Source organism: Mauremys reevesii, linkage group 23 (assembly GCF_016161935.1).
Source record: "Mauremys reevesii isolate NIE-2019 linkage group 23, ASM1616193v1, whole genome shotgun sequence".
Classification (NCBI taxonomy): Eukaryota; Metazoa; Chordata; order Testudines; family Geoemydidae; genus Mauremys; species Mauremys reevesii.
This window is the reverse complement of record NC_052645.1, coordinates 20029767-20052519: the sequence shown is the minus strand read 5'-3', so window position 1 is coordinate 20052519 and position 22753 is coordinate 20029767. Positions and strand designations below refer to the sequence as shown.

The following is a 22753-nucleotide window of genomic DNA, read 5'->3' as shown; positions in this document are numbered from 1 at the left end:
GTACGGTCTGGGACTAGGAGTTAAGGCCAGAATCTCCAACAGGGCCCAGAGCTGGGGCCCAATTCTGCAGCCTATTGGGTGCTGAGCGCACCTGGGGGAATCCAGCCCTTGTTTGGGTTCCTGAAGGGAGCTAGGCGAGGTGGATAATCTCCCATTAAGCCCTCGCAAGCCACAGGCGTGCCCGCAGCATGGGGAGCAGCCCCCGAGCAATGTCACCTTCCCATGTGCCAAGGCCCCACGCTAGCTAGCACTGAGTCCGTCTTTCCATTGTTCAAAACAATCTCTTTTCCACACTCGCTGCCAAAGCTTTCCTGCTTTCCCCGGCTCCGCACGCTCCAGTATATTTAGCTGCCTCTAGCCTGCTACCTTTCCTTATATAGCAGAGGCCAAACGAATTTCTCACTCTCATTATTAATAGCCTGCGAGGAGTTCTGAGGAGGCTGCCAAAAATAGCAGGCAAACACTGCGCGGCCGGCCGGGGAGCGGGGCATTAGTGCTGAGGGACGGGAGTGAAGGGCCCTGCCAAGGAAGTGCATTCTGCCGGGGGGAGGCCTTGGGGGGGACTCCTTGTTTTTCTCCTTTTCCAGCTGGTCACTAGAACAAGGTGTCGTGTGTCCCCCACTCGCTGACCTCCCCGATACTCCACCTCGCGCCTCCGGGTGGCTGCAAAGCCTCCTCTTGCGTCTGGGACGTTCTGCAGCTCGGAGGAGCCAGGCTCAGAGCCCAGAGGATGCTGCTGCCGAAGGGACCCGGTGGAGGGAGAGCTGGGAGGTAGGAGGTTGGATTTAGAGTCTCTCTAATCACTTTGCAGGCGCGAGGCTTTTCACGAATTGTGTGTGTGTGTGGGGGGGGGGGTGTTCAATATACTAAGAGCAACCTGCATGGCCTGGGACAGCTTTGAGATGGGGGGGTCGAGTCCTTTCCACAGCCCCTCCCCATTCCCCCGTCTCCCCACTGCTTTTCCACCGAAGGCCGACGGAGCCCTGATCAGTGGGGCTTTGGCATGTCACAAATGAGGGGTATTTGGCCTCCCCACATCTCCCAGAGTCTGGGTGTCAGGGGCTCCGAAAGTCACCCCAGCCCCAGGCGAGCAGGCGGCCCCAGTGCCCGAGGAGCGCAGGCAGAGGGGACCGCGGGGGACCCAAACCCATCGACACGTTGCCGCGCACGCCAACTTGGAAAAGCCAAACTGAAGTCCAGAGCCGCTGGCGAGAGGCGAATGCTCCTTGCAGCAGGGTCAGGAAAGCGGCAGCGCACGGCGGGTTCCCTTCCGGGCCTTGCCAGCACGCGCCCCGACAGGGAGCCTGGCTACGCTGCTGGACCCGGACAAGTCCCCACATCCAAACCGACCGAACCCTCATGTCTCCCCAGCGCTGATCAGCCAAAGGTTTTGGACGTCCTAAGACAAGCAACTGCCTGGGCTCCCCTCTGCCGTTCCCTGGAAACAGCCTGGACCTGAAGCCCTGGCTGCTTTTTGCCTTTCGTGCCGTGGGTTGGTTTGATGGCAGCGTCTCTGGGCCCCTGTGGCTGCTTGCGGCCAGAGTCTCCTAGGGCTGCTCCCTGGCCTGCTTCAGCCGGCGAAAGGGGAGAGGCAGAGGCCTCTTGCAATTTGTGCACCCGCGACAATATTTACTGGTAAATAAAGAGGCTGGAGGATTCATTAGCGTAGATCTGTGCAGCTCCCTCGCCGTCTGCCTTGCAGCCGGGCATGGTTGTGTGTGTGTGGAAGGGGTGGGACTCGTCTTGGGATGGGGAGGTGAATTCTGCCTGCAGCGGCAGGGGAGGGGAAGCCCCAGCAAGGAACGAGGCTCCTTTATAAAGAAGAGGGGAGCATCTTTCTCTACATGCACCTGGAGGTGTCTGCAAGCCAGGCAGGGTCTGCCCTTACATCTCCTCTCTCCCCTCCCCTCCCTCGCAAGGAACTTCTCAAGCTGAACTGCGAGGATGCTGCATGCTCCTCGGGAACAGAATGCAGACAAGCTGAAGGAGTTCTGTGGCAAAGTCAAGATGAGCAGGCAAGTGCCGGGAACTGGCAGGCGACACCACCGCTCCCGGGTGCCGGCGCTCCAGCCCCAGACAGAAGTGGAATCACCTTCAGGACAGTAAGTGGCTCAGCACTGGGGAGGGGGCCAGAAATCGGGATGCTGGGGACTGCAGGGCTGGGGGAGCTGGGTTTCCCTGTGCTGAGTGTTTAACCTTCACTAGTACAAGGCTGGTGCCTGGGCTCCCAGCTCCCACGCCGGAGAAGCCTTTTGTTATTTGCAGCCTCTGCGCTAGACACTGATAATCAGAACCGTAATCAGCATTTTACTTGGGCTTTGGCTCCTTGCAGCAGCTTTGCAGAGTGTGTGTGCGTGTGGGGGGGCTGAGTCTCAGCCGTGCGTGGGAGGAGAAGGGGCTTGTAGTCTCAGCAAATGTCCTGCAGGGTTAGGGGTGGCTGCGGTCCTCCTGCTACCCCACCCCCGCAATCTGCTTGGGCCCAGCGGAGGTGCCCTGGGATCGGCACCCCGGCCAAAGCAGAGAAGCAGGGTCATCGGCAAAGTCTCCGCAGGGATGGGGGGCTGCAGGGCAGCACGAAGCAGGCTCCGCACCACCCTGGCACCCCCCCAGTGTCTGCATGGAGCGGGTGATAACGGTGCTCTGGGCAATGCTGCTGTGGGGCCGGCAGCCTGGCAGGGTCTCTCCCTTTAGAGACCCTACGCCCGCTGTGGGGCAGAGAGCCTGAGCCGTAACTCACCCGCCTGCAGTCAGCAACACGGCAGGGCCCCCCCAGAATGGGGTGCAGGGCTCTCTCGCTGCTGGGCAAATCCTCTGGGGGCCAGGACAAGGAGGAGCATCCCCTGCATTAGTGAGGGGCGGGGGGGGCGAAGGGATCCCAGCTCTAACTTCTGGGCTCCTGATCCCCATATTCTGCACATGGCCACGGAGGATCGTCGCGGCAGGATGGGGCTCCTCCGGGCTAGCTGTCAATCAGGCCCCTCCGTCGCATTGTCACCTTGCTTTGAAGCAGGGGTCACGTCACCATTTCCTAGCCTAGCTGGTTTCTTCGGGGGGGGGGGGTGGTCAGAGGGCCCTGAAGCGAGCGTGGGGGAGGGGAGTGCGTCCTGGAAGGAGCTGCCCTCTCCCCCTGCGCCCAGCTCTCTGCCTGGTTGTGTCTCTCTCTTTAGCCGCTTGCTCTGATGAAGTGGCTAATGCAGTTGGTTTGCAATGGCTCAATGGCCGGGGGAGGCGGGGAGCGGGGCCAAGCCGGAGCCGTGACCGGTACAACTTGGAAGCGGCTGTGTTAGGAGCGCCTGCCGAGCACGGCCGGGCCGCACTGGGGAGAGAACAGAAAAAAGACACTTCCTTTTATAGGCCGGCTGGGGCTGTGCTGGCCCTGCCGGGTGTGTGTGAATCCCCACATCAAAGCCACGCTTGGCAGCCTCCCCGGGCCTCCATTGCTCGGGCTTGTTGTTGCTCTGCCTGTGCGATGGAAGCCGCAGGAACCCCCAGGGGCCGGCTGCTAGCTGGGGACGTGGGGGGAGCTCCATGGAGGGGCAGCAGCCGACAGGGGCTGAAGATCTGGCCCAGGTATGGGGGTTGGGGTCACTCAGCGATGGCTCCCCCGGCCCAGAATCACAGGCTGGGCACCCAGACGTGCCAGCTTCCCCTCCAGTGAGTGGCCAGATATGTTTAGAGGGTCAAATAAAAGGCACTTGGGAGCAGTGGACCTGGGCCCAGCCCCCTGGTTTATCAGAGGGGGGTTGAAATCTGGCCATGGGGCTGCAGCCTCCCGCGAGTTTCCCCTGGCGCGGTGCAGAGCTGAGCAGCTGCTGGCTCAGACACTCGTCTGCACCCGTCAAGGGCGGCTCCAGCCCGGGAGGAACGATGCCACCCCAGAGGGGCTCTGGAAGGAGCCCTGGCCAGAGGGAGGTTTGCAGAGAGGGCTGGGGCTGGGGCAGTTGAAGGCTGCCAGATGCAAACATCTGGCTTTGCAGGGTGGGTGAGTTCTGTGCTTAAGTCTGGGCAAGAGCTGCCGTGGGGCCAGCCCCGTGCAAAGGACGCCACATCCGTGAAAGGGAGCGACGAGCCCGGGCTGCTCCTCAGCTTCCCGTCCCAGCTCTCCTAAGCCACTCGGCTCAGGCTGCCGGGAGCCGGGCTCCTGTCCCCTCCAAGGTCACCAGGGCTCACCCCTGCACCCACAGCCAAGGTCAGAGCAGGCTTCCTCTGCAGGGCCGGTGCTGGGCTCCCAGGGATAGCGGCAAAGCTGGGGTGTGGGGTCTGGGACGGCAGGCGGCTGTGGGTCGGGAGTGAGGGGCACCAGCAGAGCCGTGGGGGGCGGGTCAGGACTGAAATGCACTGAGCTGTGGGGGGAGCCCATGACTGGAATGAGAGGGGATGCGGCTGTGGATCAGGAGTGAGGGGGCTGGGGGATGTGGAGGCCTTGTCTGCAGACTGTGTGGGGAGGGAGGCTGTGGGGCAGGAGGCAGGGGCATTGCCACAGCTGCGGGGAGGAAGCTCAGCCTGGCCCTGCCCTGGCTCCCCCAGCTCTGGCTGCTCCCCACGTAACAAATCAGGTGGGGAACAGGGTTCAGCCCCAGTGCCTGTCAGTGACACCCAGGCACCTCCGTCCCTGTGGCTTTCCTGGGCCCCTTCCAGAGCTGGGTCGAAGGCCCCAGGCCCGCGGGACACCTGTGCCAGAACTGGGACTTGAATCCAGGGCTCCCAGCTCAGCCCCTAACCCTTGTTCCTCCTTGAGCCAGGCACCTGATTGTGGTGTCACAGTCCCCTAGGCACCTGCTGCCCCTCCAGCCAGAGCCCCCTCGGGGCAGGGGCATGGCAGAGATTCCTGGGGGGGGCAGCCCTCCCTTTAGCAAAACAACCGTGATCAGCTGGGGGACGGAGCGGTGAACAAACGCAAAGGAAGAGCAGAGCTCCCCAGACCAGGCTCCGGGCTGCCAGGGCCATTTCCTGTGCCAGCTGGGCCATTTCAGAGCGTCTCTGCTGGGGGTGCTGTTGTGAGCAGACACAGTCCAGAGATCCCTGCCGTGCACTGCGCACACAGCGTCACATGCACGCACACGGCCACTCACAATGCACAACCACCCACGTCCACTATTCCACTAGTGCACGCAAACGCCCCGGGCTGGTTCCCCTCGCACTCGCACCCGGGGAGACCTGCTGCTCACTTGCGTGTGCCCTGTCCTAGGCATTCTGGTATCACACCCTCCTCTTCCTCGGCCTTTGCAGCTCTTCTCCTCCTGGGGGAAGGGCGATGATCCCTGGGGTGAGCTGAGGGCCTGCTCTGGCTTGCTCTCGGGGTGTCAATGGCTGCACTGAGGTGGAGGGGGCTCCTTGGGTGGAGGGGAGGGTCTGGCACTGAGCCTGCTGCCAGAGCAGTGCCAAACTCCAAGGAGATGGCTGCAGGCGGCAGAGAGCTCAGCCCAGGGAGGAGAGGGGGTGGGACGGGTTGCACTGGGTTTGCTGCAGGGTGTGTGTGTGGTGGGAGCGAGGCCCACGCAGGGTGCTGGCGATGCAGGGCAGGAGGTGCTCTCCTGCCTGAGGGGTACTGCAGAGGCAGGCCAGCGGGAAGGGTTAAGCTGCTGCTGTCTGGGCAGAGTCAGGCCCAGGGGCTGCTCCAAGGGACACACGGTCACAGTGTGGAGCTCTGCCTGTGGGGTAGGGTGACCAAAGGCCCCGTTTTGGCCAGGACAGTCCCTTTTTAATCCCTGTCCCGGCCACCCCGACGTCTGGCGACAGTGGTCATTTGTCCCCTCGATCAGCTGGCAAGAGCAAACAGGACAAATGCCCCTTTTTTATCAAACCAGTGGGGTGCGGAGGGACGGGGGGGAGCGGTGATGCCAGCCCTGTGGGGGGGGAAGGGCTCCAGCAAGCCGCAATGTCAGCCCCAGCCTCACGCGGGGGGCAGGCAGAGCTTTGGCGAGCAGTGACGCCTGTCCCGTGTAGAAGGGGGGCTCGGGCCAGCCCTGGGGGGGGGGGGGGGGCTCGGGCCAGCCCCACCACGGTGTCCTGTTTTTCCTTTGGGAAATACGGTCCCCTCCTGTGAAGGCAGGAGAGGGAGATCCTGGAGTGTGCAGGGCACACCAGCCCCTTGCCTGGTGCAGGAGGAGCTGCCCAACCCCTCTGCTGCTGGGGCTTGAGCCAGGCCCAGATTTCAGTCCTGGGAGCCAGCAGCCCAAGGACCACAGAGGACCCAGGCTGGGCTGCAGCCAGAGGGATCCAGGTCCCTCCCTGGGGTAACGCCAGGCGCTTGGGTGGGGTGCACTGTAGGGATGGCCCTGGCTCCGGAGGCCGAGCAGCGTCTTGTCTGCCAGAAGCTGCTGCTCTCCCAAGCTCCCGGAAGCCGGGTCAGCCGCGCAGTAAGTGCATATTTGGCACCCGGCAGCTCCTTGCAGAGAGATGCAGCACGTGTGGTCGCTGTCTGCCCGGTGCTGAGTCACCGCTCGTCTGCGGCCACACCGCCTGCTCCGGGGAACGGGCCACTGGGCCCAGCCTGCCCCGTCCCCGGAGCCCAGAGGGCTACGGCCCTGGCTCTGGGCTCAGGGGGCTGTGCTCTGCCCCTCTTCCTCAGCCAGAGCCACTGCTGCTCCCCATGGCTCGCCTGAAAACCAGCCCCGTCAGACACGGGCCCGGCCAGGGGAGGAGAGGGGCTGTGTTTGGGTTGGACCCAGCGCTCCAAGGGTCTGTTCTCCAGCTCTGGCTCAGTGCAGCTCAGGAGAATGGGTATTTGGGGGAAAGCTCCCCCGTTTTGGTGCCATTGACTCAAACGCCCCTCCCCCCAATTCCGCCTTGATCCTGGACCCCCGCTCTGCGGCCTCCCCCAGACCCGAACCCCCCCTGCTCGGCCCCTCCAGGCTGGGGCTCAGACAGCAATCCCCAGGCACCCAACGCCACAGCTGGGGCTCTCAGCTGCAGCTCCTCCTGCTCCAAGGGTGGGGGCTGGGAATCAGGACACCTGGGTTCTATCCTTGGCTCTGGAAGGAAGTAGGGTCTAGTGGTTAGAGCAGCGGGGGCTGGGAGTCGAGACTCCTAGGTTCTATTCCCAGCTCTAGCACCAATTTGATATGTGACCTTGGGTGAGTCACTTCCCGTCCTTGGGAGATACAATGGCCAAAGAGGGGCCTGGCCCAGCAGCTGGTATTGCCAGAGGCTCCTCTCTGCCCAGCCTCTGTGAAGAGCCAGCTTCTGCTCAGCTAATGTGCACCACAGCTGAGAGCAGGAACCGGGCTGTGGGGGCAGGCGGCTCTCGCTCAGTGACCTCGGGCAGCATGGCCCGCGCTGAGGGTGGCGAGCCGTCCCTCCAACCTAGAATGGCTCTGCAGGCTCTCCGCTAGCTGTGGCCCATCCAGCATCCCTGACCCCAGAGTGCCTGAGACCAGGGCTAAGGGTGCTGCTGGGGCCGGCAATGAGCAGGCCAGATTCACCCCTGCACCGATGCAGGGAATGGGTGGGGACACGTGGATCTCTTATGCCGTCACCTCCAGCCCCTCCTGGCCCATGGGAATAACGGAGGGGCAGGACTGCCCCAGCAACCCCTCCCCCTATGCCTGACCTGCCCATGCTGGGGAGCGGGGGCTCTTGCAGGGGGAGCGCAGGCAGCTCCGGGCCAGGCTTGGGGGAGCCCACTCTGCACAGCTTTGCACCTCGTGCCAGCCAGGAAAGCAGGGAACACGGAGCCAGGAGCCCTCCGCATCCACTTTGCACAGGCGGGATGGGGTGCCAAGGGGAAAGGAGGGGGGCAGTGGGCCCAGCTACAGCAACCCCTTCCAGAGACAGAGAGAGAGAGACACACACACTCTCACAGAGCTCTGCAGAGGCAAGTGCAGTCTGCTCTGACTTTCCCTTGCTCCAAAGTCCTCTGTGCCCTTTGCTCAGCGCTGGCAGGGCCCTCGGGGGACTGGCTCGGGGCAATGCGCTGTGTGACGTAAGTGGCATCTCAGCCTCTGCGCGGGGGCTAACGTCACCCATCGTGCCTTCGAGCCAGGGATTTATTTGCAAGGGGGAGAGCTGGGGTAGGGGGTCCATCCCAGCCATCCAGTCCCTAGGTCCAAACATTCCCAGCCCAATGGGCCCAAATCTCCCCTGCAACCAGTGCAACCTCATTGGCTCCAGCAGCGTTATTCCTGATTTACACCAGGGTGGGAACAGAATTGGAGCCAGGGAGCAGGTCCCTCCCCCAGTGATTTCCAGCAAGTTGCATGAGGCCCCCGCCCCCTTAACCCTGCTCTGTGGCTCCAAACCCCGCCGGGTGGCAGCTCCCGCTCCAGGAGTTTAATGAGCTCGTCAGTGCTCAAACAAATCCAGCAAGTGGCCCCTGGGCCTGATCCTTGGCTGGTGTAAATCAGTGCGGCTTGGTGGATTGCAGTGGAGCAAAGCAAATTTACACCCACTGAGGTTCTGGCCCTTAGGGAGGAGGAGGTGTGTGAGTCCCCGGGATCTTCCAGCGCCTGATTGTCCTCGTGGCTGAACCCCAAAAGGCCGCACTGGGTCTGCAGAGGCAGGGGGGCCCAGTGGTTAGACTCTAGCCTGCACGTGGCAGAGCAGCAGTCAGGGCCCTGCTCTGGCCTGTACTATGGGGTAATAGCACTTCCCAGCCTCACGGGGGGAGGGGGGTTGGGAGGCTAAGGTTGGGAGGTGCTCAGATACTACGGTGATGGGCGCCACATTGGGACCTTGGCTAGAGCGGGATGTGGGGGAAGCATGAGCCTCTGGTGCCGTTCCCAGCCTCAGTATTGAACTCCAAATGTTGCTTTGACAGGGAGAACACTCGAGAGGCTGAGTGAGTGGGGCCATGGTGCTCTCGCCCCAGCTGTAAGAGGATCCCACAGTGCATTGGAACCGAAGCCTCAAGTCATCCCTGAGAGGTAAGTGTTTAAGTCATTCCACCACCACCCCACCCATTTTACCCCTGGGGAAACTGAGGCACGGGACAGTGGTTGGGGCACAGGGTGACACAGCGAGTGGAGGCAAGGGATGGATCTAGAAAGGCTGTTGTGAAACTGACCGATTTTTAAAATGAGGAGTGGGTGCGACAGCGTGACACCAAGGTCCGGGGTTTGAGTCTATGACAAACCATGGAGGTCTATTGGCTACACAAAAGTTCCTAGGGGTAAAAGGTGCAGCCGGTTTTCTCTGGAACAAAGAGTCTCTCGATTTGTCTGTCTGGAGGGTCACAGGGTGCTGTGGATTTCATGCCTAGTTGCCAAGGCTCAGCACAGATTTTTGCGTGAAGGCCAATAGACTTGGGGGCGGGGGTGGAAAGCCACAGGGATTGCAAACTCCTCCAGCTGTTATTTGTATTACAGCTGTGATCAGGGCCCCATTGTGCTAGGTGCTGTACAGACACACAGACAGTCCCTGCCCTGAAGTGCTTACAAGACAAAGGAAGAACTAATATCCCTGTTTAATGATGGGAGAAACTGAGGCACAGAGAGACTAAGTGACTGACCCAGTGTGACACAGAGAGGCAGCGGCAGAGCTGGGAATTGAGCCCTGATCTCTTGAATCCCCAGGCAGTGCCTTAACCACCAGCCCAGTCTCTGAGCTAACACAGTTCTAGGTCGGAGCCAGGTGATTCACAGGCACGTTTGTTGTGCTCCCGGCAGACAGCACTTGGCCAGACTGAGGCAGGAGCTCACAGAGTTACCAACTGCGGCAGAAAAAATGACCTGCGCTAGGAGTTAATTGTGCAAAGAAAGAGGAAATGTTTGGGGGCTTTGAATTCTGTTCTCCTGGCCTGAGCGCCCCGGCTGGCAGAACCAAGGTCTGTGTTGGGGTAATAAACACACAATTATTGGGGGGTCTGGTTTGTATAATCTCACAGCTAGGGGAAGCTAGAAATAAGTCCCCATCCCTGTTAAACGTGTGCCTTTCGCCTCACTAAGGCAGCCTTAAGAAAGATGAAATATTTCCTGCACCCACATCCTGAATAAAACAGAGCCGGGGTGGGAGTTCTTGTTTTTTTACTTTTAACCTTGCAAGCAGTGAAAGAAAGAAGGCAAATGAATCTCCCCACCCCATGTGCTCCGCCTGGGTGTGATGTCAAAGAGAGAATTCAAACAGTATTTCAAACCTTCCTAGACTGTGGAAGCAAGAAGAGCTGGTTTAACATATGAGTCTTGAGTTTCTAGCGGTTCAGGAGTCTCGGTGATTTGCACGGCTCAGACTGTAGATTTCTATCTAGCTGGGCTCTGATTTAAGGCCAGCAGAGATCATTAGATCTTGTCTGATCTCCTGCATAACCCAGGCCAGAGAATGGATCTGATCCTCACCACCGTAGTATCTGAACACCTCACAATCATGCCCAGCTTTCACTCTCCCAGCAGCATCCTCCCCACGTTACAGACAGGGAACCCTGACACAGAGAGGTGAAATGACTTGCCCAAGGTCACACTCAAGAGTCTGTGGCGGAGGTAGGAACTGGCACCACATTTCTTGAATGCCCCTCTGGTGCTTTCATGACTAGCCCATCCTGCCTGGCCAACAAGAGAGAAACCTGGGTTGTTGGTGCAGTTTGGCAAACCAGTCTTCTGCTCCGTGTTGAGAGCAGAAAGGCGGGGAGGCGGGGTTGCTTTTCAGCATGATGCATGCATCTGAAACAACCTTATAAGGAGGTGCAAATTTCAGTTAACAGAAGCCTTCCGGTATGCAACATGCCAGGAGGACGCTACTAATAGCCCATGTAGTAAATCTTTGGCTGGGTCTAGACTACAGACACGGGGTGTGACTGGAGTGCAGGGTGACAGGCCTGCGCTAGCGTTAATCTAGCGAGCTCAGTCCTGGAGCAGTGAAGCCACAGCTGCGCGGGCCGCCCCACAAGTTATTATCCAGGGTTCCGGGTGGGTTGAATCTCCTGCTGCTTCAGCTTCACTGCTCGGGCCCTGAGCTAATAGCATTAAAGCTGGCTCGGTACGTCCCACCCTATGACCCCAGTGTAGGTGTGCTCATGTTTTCCTTCTTCTGTCTGCACTGCAAGCAGTGGATAGATCTGGGGTCTTTGTTCAGTGGAACACTACCCTAGCGCGTTAGCACGTGGGCCAGATTCCCAAAGAGTCCAGCACGTCGGGCGCACGCCAGGCATGGGGCTCTTGTGAAAATCTGCCCCAAAGTGTCACGACAGGAGCGTCTGGCTGCTGAGGGCGTCAAAACTCAGCCCAGAGGAAGAGACACTCAGTGGAGCTCCACCGGCTCTGATGGAACTCGGCTGATTCACTCCCGCTGAGGATCCAGTCCATAAATCTGTCTATAACGCCTATAGTCAGCCGGGGCGGGGGGTTCATTGTTGTCATGTCTGAGCAGATAGTGACACTGAGGTTGGATCCTGGAGGGGAGGGATTTGCTCACCTGGCCTTTCCCCTGGGCTGTTGTGTGACATTGTCCGACGGTCATCTCAGCCTCTGGGTTACAACTAGGTACCTCTATGGTGCTAAATATCCTAAGGGCTCTGTCTGCTCCACACAGGAGAACCCAGTTCCCTGCTCCAGCTATTAAACCTCCCTCCTTCCCTGAGCCAGAAGAAAGAACCCAGGAGTCCTAGCTCCCAGATCTGTGTTTTAAGCACTGGACTGGCCTTCCCCTTTATGAATAAGCAGCAGTGAGACTGGATGAATCCTGAGTGAAAACATCCAGGAGAAACCCAGTGGCCCTACCACCACGCTGGGGATCTCACTACAGCTCTGCTTCGGCCAGCGGTTCCCGACCCAGGACGCAAATGACACACGGTACAAAGATTCCTGAGCCAGAAGGGGAACCTGGAGGAGCTTGTCAGCTCCGAGCTGGCTCAGAGACAATTTGGGGTCCAGTCAAACAGGTGTAAACTGGCTTATTACTGGGACCAGGGAAAACCCCTCCCCACCCCCGCCTCGCTGCATGACAGGAGCCCCCAAGTCACCTCTGGCTCCTGCTTGACACAGAGCCTGTTTCTGTGAAGTTTAGCACTTGCGAGGCCTTTCCGTGCTCCCTCGCTCGCCCTCCCCAGCCGGATTTCGCTTGCTCTGTGCATTAGGGAAACGAGGGAGCAGTTCTGCCGAGTGGACGTTTTCGTCCTGCTCTCCTTTGCTTCAGGGAGAGGAGGTCTCATGTGGGGATTAGGCCATGCAGGGGGCGAGGTATCGGCAGCCGTGTATGAGAGCAGAGGGCGTTTGCCGGGCGTTTGCCGGGCTGGCGGTGGGTTTCTCCCACAGTTCTGCAGGATTCAAGCGGTGCCCTGAGAGGCTCCGGGTTGGAATAGCAGGGGGCTGTAGGTCAGGGCTGAGGGGTATCAGCAGAGCTGCGGGGGCAGGACTGGGGTCACAGGGGGCTGTGGCTCAGGGCTGAGGGGTATCAGCAGAACTGGGGGGGCACAGGACTGGGGGTCGCAGGGGGCTGTGGCTCAGGGCTGAGGGGTATCAGCAGAGCTGGGGAGCAGGACTGGGGTCGCAGGGGGCTGTAGGTCTGGGCTGAGGGGTATCAGCAGAGCTGCGGGGGCAGGACTGGGGTCACAGGGGCACTGAGGCTCATGGCTGAGGGGTATCAGCAGAGCTGGGGGGCAGGACTGGGGTCACAGGGGGCTGTGGCTCAGGGCTGAGGGGTATCAGCAGAGCGGGGGGGCACAGGACTGGGGTCACAGGGGCTGTAGGTCAGGGCTGAGGGGTATCAGCAGAGCTGGGGGCGGGACTGGGGTCGCAGGGGGCTGTAGGTCAGGGCTATCAGCAGAGCTGGGGGGGCGGGACTGGGGTCACAGGGGGCTGTGGCTCAGGGCTGAGGGGTATCAGCAGAGCGGGGGGGGGCACAGGACTGGGGTCACAGGGGGCTGTGGCTCAGGGCTGAGGGGTATCAGCAGAGCTGGTGGGGCACAGGACTGGGGTCACAGGGGGCTGTGGCTCAGGGCTGAGGGGTATCAGCAGAGCTGGGGGGGCAGGACTGGGGTCGCAGAGGGCTGTGGCTTGGGTATCAGCAGAGCTGGGGGGCAGGACTGGGGTTGCAGGGGGCTGTGGCTCAGGGCTGAGGGGTATCAGCAGAGCGGGGGGGGCACAGGACTGGGGTCGCAGGGGCACTGAGGCTCAGGGCTGAGGGGTATCAGCAGAGCCTGGGGGGGCACAGGACTGGGGTCACACGGGGCTGGACTAGTGGTTGGGACTGAGGGGCATCGGCAGAGCTTGCCACACACCCCTGCTCTGTAGCTGGCTCTGTCCCTTGCTTTCAGGAGAACTGAATTCATCCCTTTGCTTTCCCGGGGGTCACACTAGCCCCTGCTCTAGCCCCCGGCTCCCTGGCTGCGCAGCTTCCTCGCACTGTGTGTCCTCCCCTGACTATATCTGCTGCCCCTTAACCCTGGCCTGCGCCCGCGTTCTGTAAGGTGCCACGAAGAGAGAGCGAGGCCTGGAACGGGGGGAGCCCAGCTAACAGCAGGGGCAGGGCTCCCCGTCCTCTCCCTGGCTTGCGGGAGCAGCTCCTTCTCCTGCTGTGGGGAGAGACAATTTGCTTGGACTCTCAGCCAGCCCAACGGCAACCCTGAGCCGTCGAGCCTCCAGGAGTCTCTTTGGCTGCCCAAGCTGTTCGTCTGCCATTTGAGTCACATGCAGCCAAGGCCCCTCGGCCGCCCCTGGCCCTGGAATCTGGGGCTGGACAGACATGGACGAGGTTTGTTTTTCATGCCGATGAGCAGTGCCAGCCCTGCAACCCCAGCTCTGCAGGTGCAGTCGTGGCAGGGACAGTGCAGGCCACTTGCCCCTGGGCCAGGAGGCGGGAAGTCCAGTCTCTGGCTCAGTAAATTCACAGCCTCTCTGCTGTGGCAGCCAACGGATGGGATGGGCCACTAGGAATTGCATCCTGCGCCTCCAGCTCATCTCACAGAGCCACTGCATTCAGCCAGACAGCTCCCGGCTCCCCTGCAGTTTCTAGAAAGTCCATCTCTTTACTCCCTGTTCTAAACCACTGAGTGGGGGTGCCCTGTATTGCCGAGCTGCTGCTGTGTTCTGCCCCAGAAGTGGCCGCACTCACTGCAGTGCTGGGTGAGGCCTACATCTCCCTGGCAGGTGTGCTGCAAAGCTTAGTTAGTTAATGACACAGGCAAAGTGCTTCAAGCCGCTCCCATGAAAGGCAGAGAATTAGCATGAAGGACAGTGAAACAGGCACGCGAGAACACCCTGAAGGTAACTGGGTGTCTGTTGGGAGTCCCCGCTCGTTATATCAGTGCCTAACGGGCCCGACGGCAAGTCTGATTGGCCCCCAAAACCCAGGCACCAGACTGCATGTTCCAGAGCGCCATCTGCTGGCACCGTGTCTCTTTACAGCTGTGCAGACGGAGCCCACTTGTAACGCTGGCATAAGCCACCTGCCCAGAGCCCAGTTAGGACGACCCTCCTGTCTCCACTAAGCGCTTCGTTTTTCACGCTCCCTGGAGTGGTACAATGTTCCAAGCTGCAGCCCCCTGCTGCATTTGAACTCATGACCGAGAGGGTCTCTGGAGCCAGTCATTCCCCACCACTAAGTCCTTACCCCCGGCCTCTCCCACAGGCAAACATCAGACTCCAAGCACGTCTCACCGCCATTGTTTCAGCCAGGCCCATCCTGCCCCCCTCGTCCCCAGGAGGGCAACGTAATCGCCTTGATGTAGCTCCAGTTACAGTCAGTGCCGCTCGGGCCAGCAGTGCCCTGGCAGCCCGGAGAGGTTACGCAGGAGGCATTCCCTCTTTCTCTGCCTTTACAGCCCAACTCGCTTGTCCTCCCCGCTCCGCTGCCAGGAAGGAATCAATAGCATTTAGAGCTGACAAATGAATAACGTTCCTGAGCGGAGAGGAGCTGGTGGGACGTGGAGCTTTTAGCGTGGTTGGTAAAAACGTGTCGTCGTCCCATGAAAAATGAGGCTGGTTCGGAGAAGGGTTTTAATGCAGCCGGATCACTTTGGGGAAGTTACTTTTAATGGCGATGGTGGGGAGCAGGTAATACACGCTGCAACGAAACTCTGACCGGTTCAGGACCTTTGACGCCGTCCTGTGCATTGCAGCCGCTCTCAGGGTCAGGGATAGAACTCAATCTTGCTCTGAAATCGCAGGCCTAAAGGTCTGGAAGTGTTAGCACTATAGGGACAATGAAACACATTGCAGCCGTCTGATTCTATTCAACCGAGGGCAGTGGCGCACATTTTATACACATACATGCACACGTGTGTGCACATACTGACACACCCACACCCACGGCAGCAGCCAGGTGGTAGAACTACTTTGCATTTGTACAGCACCTGCCAGCAGAGGATCCCATAGTGCTTTGCAAACACTGAATGAAGCCTGACAAAATGCCACTTGGGACAGCGAGAAACCTGTGATCCTCATTTTGCAGATAGAGAAACTGAGGCACAGAGAGGGGACAGGGCTGGTCCTGGTGGGCAGACAGAAAGGAGCATGGGATGGAGAATGGGAATGAGGGATGGGCAAAATTGGTGCCGCGAGGCTCCCTAACCACAAATAGTTTGGGAGGAGTTTGGTTCAGGGTCTCCAGGGCCGATTCATAGACTTGGACCCTCTGCAGCTCCCCCATCCTCCCTAGTGCAGGCTGGAGGCTGGCAGCCTGGCAGAGTGAATCAGCACCACAGGCTGGATGGAGCATGATCAGCCTGCAGCCAGAGATGCGCAAGAGTCAGATGTGAGGGGCACAGGCCCTGGGTTTGCCCCTCAGTCTCCCATGTGGCTTTGCTGAGAGCTTTGTGCTCCGGAGGGAGATAAAGCAGCCCCAACCCCCCCAGCATGAGCCACAGCTGAACTCCCCAAGGGCACTCGCCATTTCAGGGTGGGGGGTGGCCCTGCCATCAGGCGCTCCTGGCTCCCTCCTGCCCCCGGGGTGTTCACAAAACAGGGCAAGGGGACAGAGCTCCCCCCTCCCCACAGTCTCTAAAGCTGCTGTTTCGTTACATTCTCTTTTCAGGGTCCAGAACCGGCCTCCCAGGGCAGGAGCTGGAGCAAGGGGGAACTGGGAGCAGCTGCCTCGAAGTCTCCAGAAGCCGGGGCTCGTCCAGTCCAGGAGGATCACTGGAAGCAGCCTTGAGATGGTGGTAGGTGCTGATCCTGGCTGGCAAGCCCCGTGCATGCTGCAGGGAGCCGGTACACGCGGGGGCCTTGCCCCTCGAGGCCTCAGCACCCCAGCAAGGGCCAGCAAATGATTTTCATTCACACACCAGAGGCCCGACTCACCCAGCTTAGGGGATGACAGCAGCAAACCAAGCACCAACGGGGGCTGCCGGGTGCATGGCCTGAAGGAGCAGCCCCTCCCTCCCAACCCTACATACTTCTTCATATGCCCATAGGGAGTCAGCCGGCGTTATGGAATGTTAAGAAGTATGTATCTTTGGGCTGGGGTCCTCACGTCCTGCAGGTACTGGCTCAGGACAGGGTCTGCACCCGTCCACTGGAGGAAGACCATGGGCTCATACTCGTCTAGTGGGGACGGAAGCCCCGACGTGGGACTGGGCCCTGGAGAGAGTGTGTCCCTGGGGCTGGTAAAAAGGAACCAGATCAACTTGGAACTGGATTTGGTCCCCTTCAACCAGCTGCAGTGGCGCATACACCATCCTCACCAGGCGATAGACAACACGTGTGTGCGGCATGCTATGTACATGTGTCTTACGTGCCTGCTATGCTTGGGAAGAACGAGACATGGGAGAATGGGGCGGCTTGGAGGCACCAGGGTATTTTAATAGGATCCAGCTCGTTCACCTTCCCCTGGGGCAGGAAGACAGGAGCTCCCAGAGTCATTGGAGGACAGTGGTTTGGGGTAAGATCTCTCCCTTTGCCAAGGGACCCCTCCTCTGGGACTCCTTACAAAAGCTAAACCTGTGTTGAGGGGCATGTGCAGGATCAGGGTTAGAAGTGAGCTTCAGCTTTTGACCTGGGAGCTTGGTTTACCCAGGATCTCAAACAGGGAAAGCTCTAAAGGAATTTAATTGTGACCTGCAAAGGGAGTTTCAAAGTTTGATTTATGTTCCTTTTTCAGTTCTTGACGGTGGATAGAGATGGCCTGAAAGGTTCTCCCCTACCCCGTCTGCCCGTTTTTTATTTTGAACCTTAGAAAAATCAGCCGTGTCAAGATTGGCTGTGATGGTATCACTGGAGGACTCCCTGGGGCTCTCAGGGATATATGCTGGGAACTGCGTCGCATCTTTCGTTCAACACTTAATTGGACTGTGGAACTCACTGCCACAGGAGGTTGTTGAGACCAGGACCCTCACAAAGGAGGATTGAAACAGAAATCTACAGAGCTAACATAGATAATGTTAAAACAGAGAGTTTTGATAAGAAAACCTCCTGCTTCAGGGCTCAAGCCAGTCTCTAACTATTAGAGGTTAGGATGAGAACTTCCCGTGGGGTAGTGTATCCCACAGCAGCCTGCTACAGGCTTTCTTGTCCCTTTCTCTGAGAAATCTGGGGCTCGTTACTGTTGGAGACAGGCTACTGGTTGAGATGGACCATGGGTTGGAGCCTACATTTAACTGAAGGGGGGGGATGCTGAATCTTTAAAGATGTCCTTTCTCCGAAGTGCTTATTGGACAAGAGAGTTAAATAGAGAATTAACATCAAACGAAGTCTTAAACAGTCTGACTCAAAATCTTTTCCTCTCCTGGTTGCTAAATGGTTGCCCTCTTGCACTGTCACCATTTCACTCATTTTCCAGTTGCACGTAGGCTAAACAAGACCTTAATTTCTAAAGTTAAAAAAAACCTCATGCAGAATTTGTAACCCTCTCAGTTTTTTTTATCCACCATAAAGAACGAAAACAAAGCACCATGTTCCTTTTCGCTTTGCAGGCCACCTTTGCACTATGTTTATCAGGCCAACAGCTATCGCCTTAATCACACTATAGTGCCCAACCTTGGAATTAAACACCTGATCAGAACATATATGGACTATACCATCTGGTCACGGGGGGAGAGGTTTGAGAGGGGCGGGAGGGTTTGTGTGCTAAGGACAGTAATGATAAATAAGGCCTGCTAATTCTGTGTAAGGCATGGGAGAGGTTAAAGGGGCGGGGTTCCCTAATGATTTACTTGGCCTTTGGGATGGGTTGCGTATCCCTCTGTCCATGGACACCCACATAAAAGCCGACTCCCTGTAGCTGGGTGCTGGGCTCCTGTATATAGCTGGAGTGTTTTCTCTTTAGTGACCAGCTGCTCTAGGGTAAGTGAAATTTGCAATGATCAAGTGACCTTGCTAATTCCATCTGGGGCCGGGGCATCTTCTGAGCAAGGCTGTTTGGAAGGGAGACTATTTTAAACAGAAATGGCAGGAGAACTAACTGTCTTGTGTGAAAGGGACCTTCTTACGCCTTATTTTAAGCAGACAGATTTCCTTAACCCAAGTTACTAATGCTGCCTTTAATTGTTAAGCCTGAAACAGCTTTTCGAATCCAGTTCTGCCTTGCGTTGGCTGTGCCATTTCCTAGGTGTGTTCCCCCCTGAGATGGGCTGGGAAGCAGGAGCTAATGCAGTCGGGCTTGTTATCAAGGCTGTAGGGTCTGTGCAAACTTCTCCAATGGGCCTGGGTTTTGTAGCAGACTCTGGTGTCCACCCTTGAGGCCAAACCTGAGTTGTGACGCGTCTGAAGGATCCTTGTGCTGTTACAGCATGTCTGTCTCCTACACCCACCCATCCACCTCTGGCTTTTGGCGTTGACTGGTTGTCTGTGTTTCACTTGCCCTGATGAAACTGGGTTGTGGAGGGTTATTTTTACACCATGTGGATTGCAAACAGTTTGCAAATTTCATCTTAAAGGCATGGCTTCATGCTGTCCCTTTAAAGTGCCAGAAGCAGGTTTCACTTCCCTAGCCATCTAGCCAAAGCATTTAAACTCGGGATGTCTACATGGAGTCACTCCACTAAGGGACTGATCCCCACAGCTCCCTTGGCCTCAGGGGCAGCAGAAGTCAAACCTATGCAATCCAAACAAACAAACAAACAAAAGCTTCTTCAGCCACCTTAAAGCTCCTTGTTCCAGCCTCGCTGGGCAGGCGTGTGGGAGACCAGGCACAGCTGAGTCATGTACCCAGGGCCGGGAGGGGGCCAAGTGCCGCCCTGGTTGTGCAGTTGGGATGTCATGAGCATGTAGCAGTGCTGCTACAGAGGCGAGCCGCTTGCGAATGCCGCCCTAAGGGTACGTCTTCACTACCGGCCGTATGGGCGGGTACCAATCGATTTCTCACCCTCCTGTCGACTCCGGAACTCCACCAACGCGAAGGGCGGTAGCGGAGTCGCCAGGGGGAGCCGCGGACGTCGATCCCACGCCGTGAGGACGGTAGGTAAGTCAATCTAAGATACTCAGGGCGGGCTCCAGGCACCAGCTGAGCAAGCTGGTGCTTGGGGCGGCTTCCGCCCAATCCTAGGGCGGCACTGACGCTTGTTTGTTTGTTTGTTTGCTGCTCCGGCCGCCCTGTAGGGGGCAGAGGAGGGGAGCGCCCTGCAGCCAGCCCGGCAGGGCAGCCCGCGTCCTTCCCTCCCTGCCGACCGGAGCAGCACGGAGGTCGGGGCCGCGGGGTGAGCGCCCCGCTGAAGCCCTGGCTGCCCCCCTCGCTCCCTCCCCTCCCCGCCATTGGACCAGGCGCGCGCTCTACAGCACAGGGAGTCCCCTGGCTCCGGCCGCCCTGTGGGGTTTTTTTGTTTCGTTCTCCCCTGCTTTGCCGCTCCGGCTGCGCTGCAGTTTCCCCCCCTCACCCTTTGCCATTCCAACCGCGCCGTTTTTTTGTCCCCACCCCCACCCCGCTTTGCTGCTCTGGCCCCGCTGTGGTTTTGTTTTTGTTTTTTCTCCTGCTGTGCCGCTCCGGCGGGCCCCCCCCCCTTTTTTTTTGCTTGGGGCGGCAAAAAAGCCAGAGCCAGCCCTGAAGATACTTTGACTTCAGCTACGCTATTCACGTATCTTAGATCGATTTCCCGCACCCCCCCCCCCCAGTGTAGACGTACCCTAAGTCTAGCAGGGAGAGAAAAGAGCAGACAGGAGCAGGTCTGGGGGTGTTATCAGAGCCCCCTCCCATAGAGCTGTGGTTCCTGCAACCCGATGGCACTTCACTCTACTAGCCGTGCCGGGCATTAGCAGCTCAGTGGCAGGGCTGTGGTAACACTGAGCTGGGGGAGGGAGTTGTGCAGGTGGAGATGTGGGGTGCGGGTGAGCTGTCCTAGCAACCTGCAGCCTGAGTAGGCGGGTGAGCCGTGTCAATGCCCTGTGTGCGTGGGCGCCCCAGAAAGCATGTACTCGCTCAGTGGGAACTGACGGAGCTGGATCCTGAGAGTGCCAGTCCTAAGCCTTGGCTTTCCTCGTCTCTCCCATACCCTGCCTCTGCCCCTCGGGCCCCAAGTAACAGTGGGGGACTCAGAAGTTGGCCTCGCTGCGTATCCATCTTCCTGCTCAGGGCTGAGAGAGCCGGCGCTGAGTTCCAAGTGCCTGGCTGTGGATCCAGGACCCCTCTCAGCCATGAGTCGTAACTAGCACCACATCCCTTTTGCTCATGGGAACGTCCACCAGGAATTGTGACCCTCACAGGCAAGCAGTAGAATGTCTGTACAGTCGTTACAGTATGTAACGTCATCCCGGCTAATGTTGTTACCTCGCTGATCTATTAGAGAACATGCTCATTTAAAGTTGTGCAATGCCCCCTTATAACGTTGTTGGGCAGCCACCTTCTTTGTCCACGGCTTGCAGGAAGAGCAGCCCGTTACAGCTAGCTGGTGGGGGCTTGGAACCAGGGTGGGTCGGCAGCCCCCTCATCAGTTCCCTTAAGTTCCCTGTACGCAAGCCACCCAGCAGGCCATCAAGTGCCCAGCAGTTCAGGTGTCCCGCCCCCACTTCTGTGTGCTGCTCCTGGCCTCTGCCTTGGAGCTGCTCCCGGGAGCCTCCTGCTTGCTGTGCAGGGAGTGGGGGGGAAAGAGGGGTGCTGATGTCAGGGTGCCCTCTCCCCCCTGTCCCCCATCTCCACAGAGCAGGGGGGGACACACAACAGGGCTCAGGAGGGAGGGAGCTTGCTGGCAGCAGCTGCTGTCTCAACTTGCTGATCTACTTAAAAGGCAGTGTGCTTAGTGGGGTCAGTGTACTTAAAGAGGCAATGCACATCTCTCTCTCACACACACACATGGTGTGTGTGTCTCTATCTCACACACACATGCACCACTCGTCACTTTGGAAAGTGGAGGGAGTGGTGCGCGCCACTGGGATAGCCTGGGTTCATCATCACGTTCAGTTTCCACATGGAATGTTTGCAGCCGCTGCCATGCGTCTATTGTGTCCCCTCCCTCCATTCGTGCTGCCTTGTAGAGTGTGAGGCCACATTAACAACAATGCGTTAACCCTTGAGGGCTCAGCTGAGTGCTGGTTCATCCTTTAGCAGCAAGGCATTTCCTAGAAAATATCTATTAAATTGTTTGTTTAAAACTTACACAGAGTATATATATATATAAGTTGCATTTACAACATTAAGTGAGGATTTCCTGTAGTTTGTAGGCAGCCAGGATGCCTGTGGTCCCAGCAGAGCACCAGTGTTGCCAAAGGTTATCACCACAACTTAAGCATTGATGCAAAGCAGTCCACTGGCCTCCACTGATTCCCTGGCCATGCAGGTCCTCGATCCTCAGCTGCCAGTTCTGGTTTCTGATCCAGAGATGGAGGCCAAGGCGAGTGAATCACCATGTGCGGAACTGGCACCTGTTGCTTTGGCCCTGCCTTGGCACGAGACGGGATCACCTCCAGCTGGAGAGCCTTCCCAGGAGGCAGAGTTCCTGTCTGAGCAGGTCCTGGACCAAGAGGAACAGGCTGAGACGGACATAGAGGAGGAACCAGAATCAGAACCAGAGCCCAGTAAGTGCCCTTGCTGACCGTGCCTATGGATGATGTGCACTGCATTACTTGTTATGGGGCTAGGGGGGCGACATTATGAACAAAAGGTGGGAATAATGACTAATGACAGATACAGCTTCTCTGGTGGGCAGTAACCCAGATGGATTTGAAGTGGGGTAGACTGCAGAGGGCACCTGTTGTGAAATGAGAAAGCAGGATTCTCTTTATAGCACACTAAGCAAAGCAGTGCAGGATTTTTGCATGTTCACCAGTGCACAGCTAGTTATTTAATCTCAGCTCATAAACCAGGCATCCATCATGTATCCACATGTCACCGTAAGCGTCCAAGGTTAGCCAAGCAGGCGGCAGAAGGAGCATGCACACCTCCTGGTGCACCTATGACCTCTCTGCTATGGCTAATGTCACAGCAGTGGTACCCCATGCATTCAAGCCCAGTGCGGGGGTGGGGGGGGAGGAGAAGAGAACTGATTCTGATGTGTAATTTCACTACCTGTATTATCTGATTAAAACACCTACTTTCTGTCACATGCTCCAGGCCACTTGGTGTTGAGAGCCGTGTGGGTTTCTCAGTATCCTGGCAATTCAAAAGCAAAAGCTCTTTTTTTGCTTTGGGAGAAGGGTTTGAGCCAAAATCCAGGTGGTGTGTGGTTTGTTTTTCTTTTGGTTGTTTTTGTTTTAAAATATCAGTGAATTTAAAAGTTGCAAAATTTTTGTTTTCAAGGTGAATGAGACATTTGTTCTGATTGAGTTTTCTTTATATTTTTAAACAAACAAAATTGTGTGGAACTAAAAAGTCAAAACATCTTTGACTCTTGAAATTTTGACACACACAATTCTGTGAAAGCCACACAAATCTGCACATTTTAGCATTGCCAATTCTGCTGCTTTTTAATTTTTTTTGTAAAATAAATAATCTTTGGCTGAAAGGTCTGCCAGCTGCACACCAA

The 22753-nt window shown here is 57.8% G+C and overlaps 1 protein-coding gene across 3 annotated transcripts in view; it reads left to right on the top strand.

Annotated features, from left to right (window-relative positions):
- The first annotated feature begins 265 nt into the window (after positions 1–265).
- The window catches only part of LOC120389176 (interferon alpha-inducible protein 27-like protein 2B), a 34477-nt gene continuing 11989 nt past the window's right edge, over positions 266–22753 (top strand). For 2 of the 3 annotated variants that reach the window (XM_039511519.1, XM_039511518.1), the window contains exons 1-5: positions 266–771; positions 1920–2102; positions 8759–8864; positions 15901–16027; positions 21569–21806. In XM_039511519.1, the coding sequence (XP_039367453.1) occupies positions 16022–16027; positions 21569–21806 (244 nt within the window). In that variant the 5' untranslated portion in view covers positions 266–771; positions 1920–2102; positions 8759–8864; positions 15901–16021. Of the gene's footprint in view, positions 772–1919; positions 2103–3602; positions 3655–8758; positions 8865–15900; positions 16028–21568; positions 21807–22753 lie in introns of those variants that run through there. The other variant, XM_039511520.1, reaches the window with a different exon arrangement.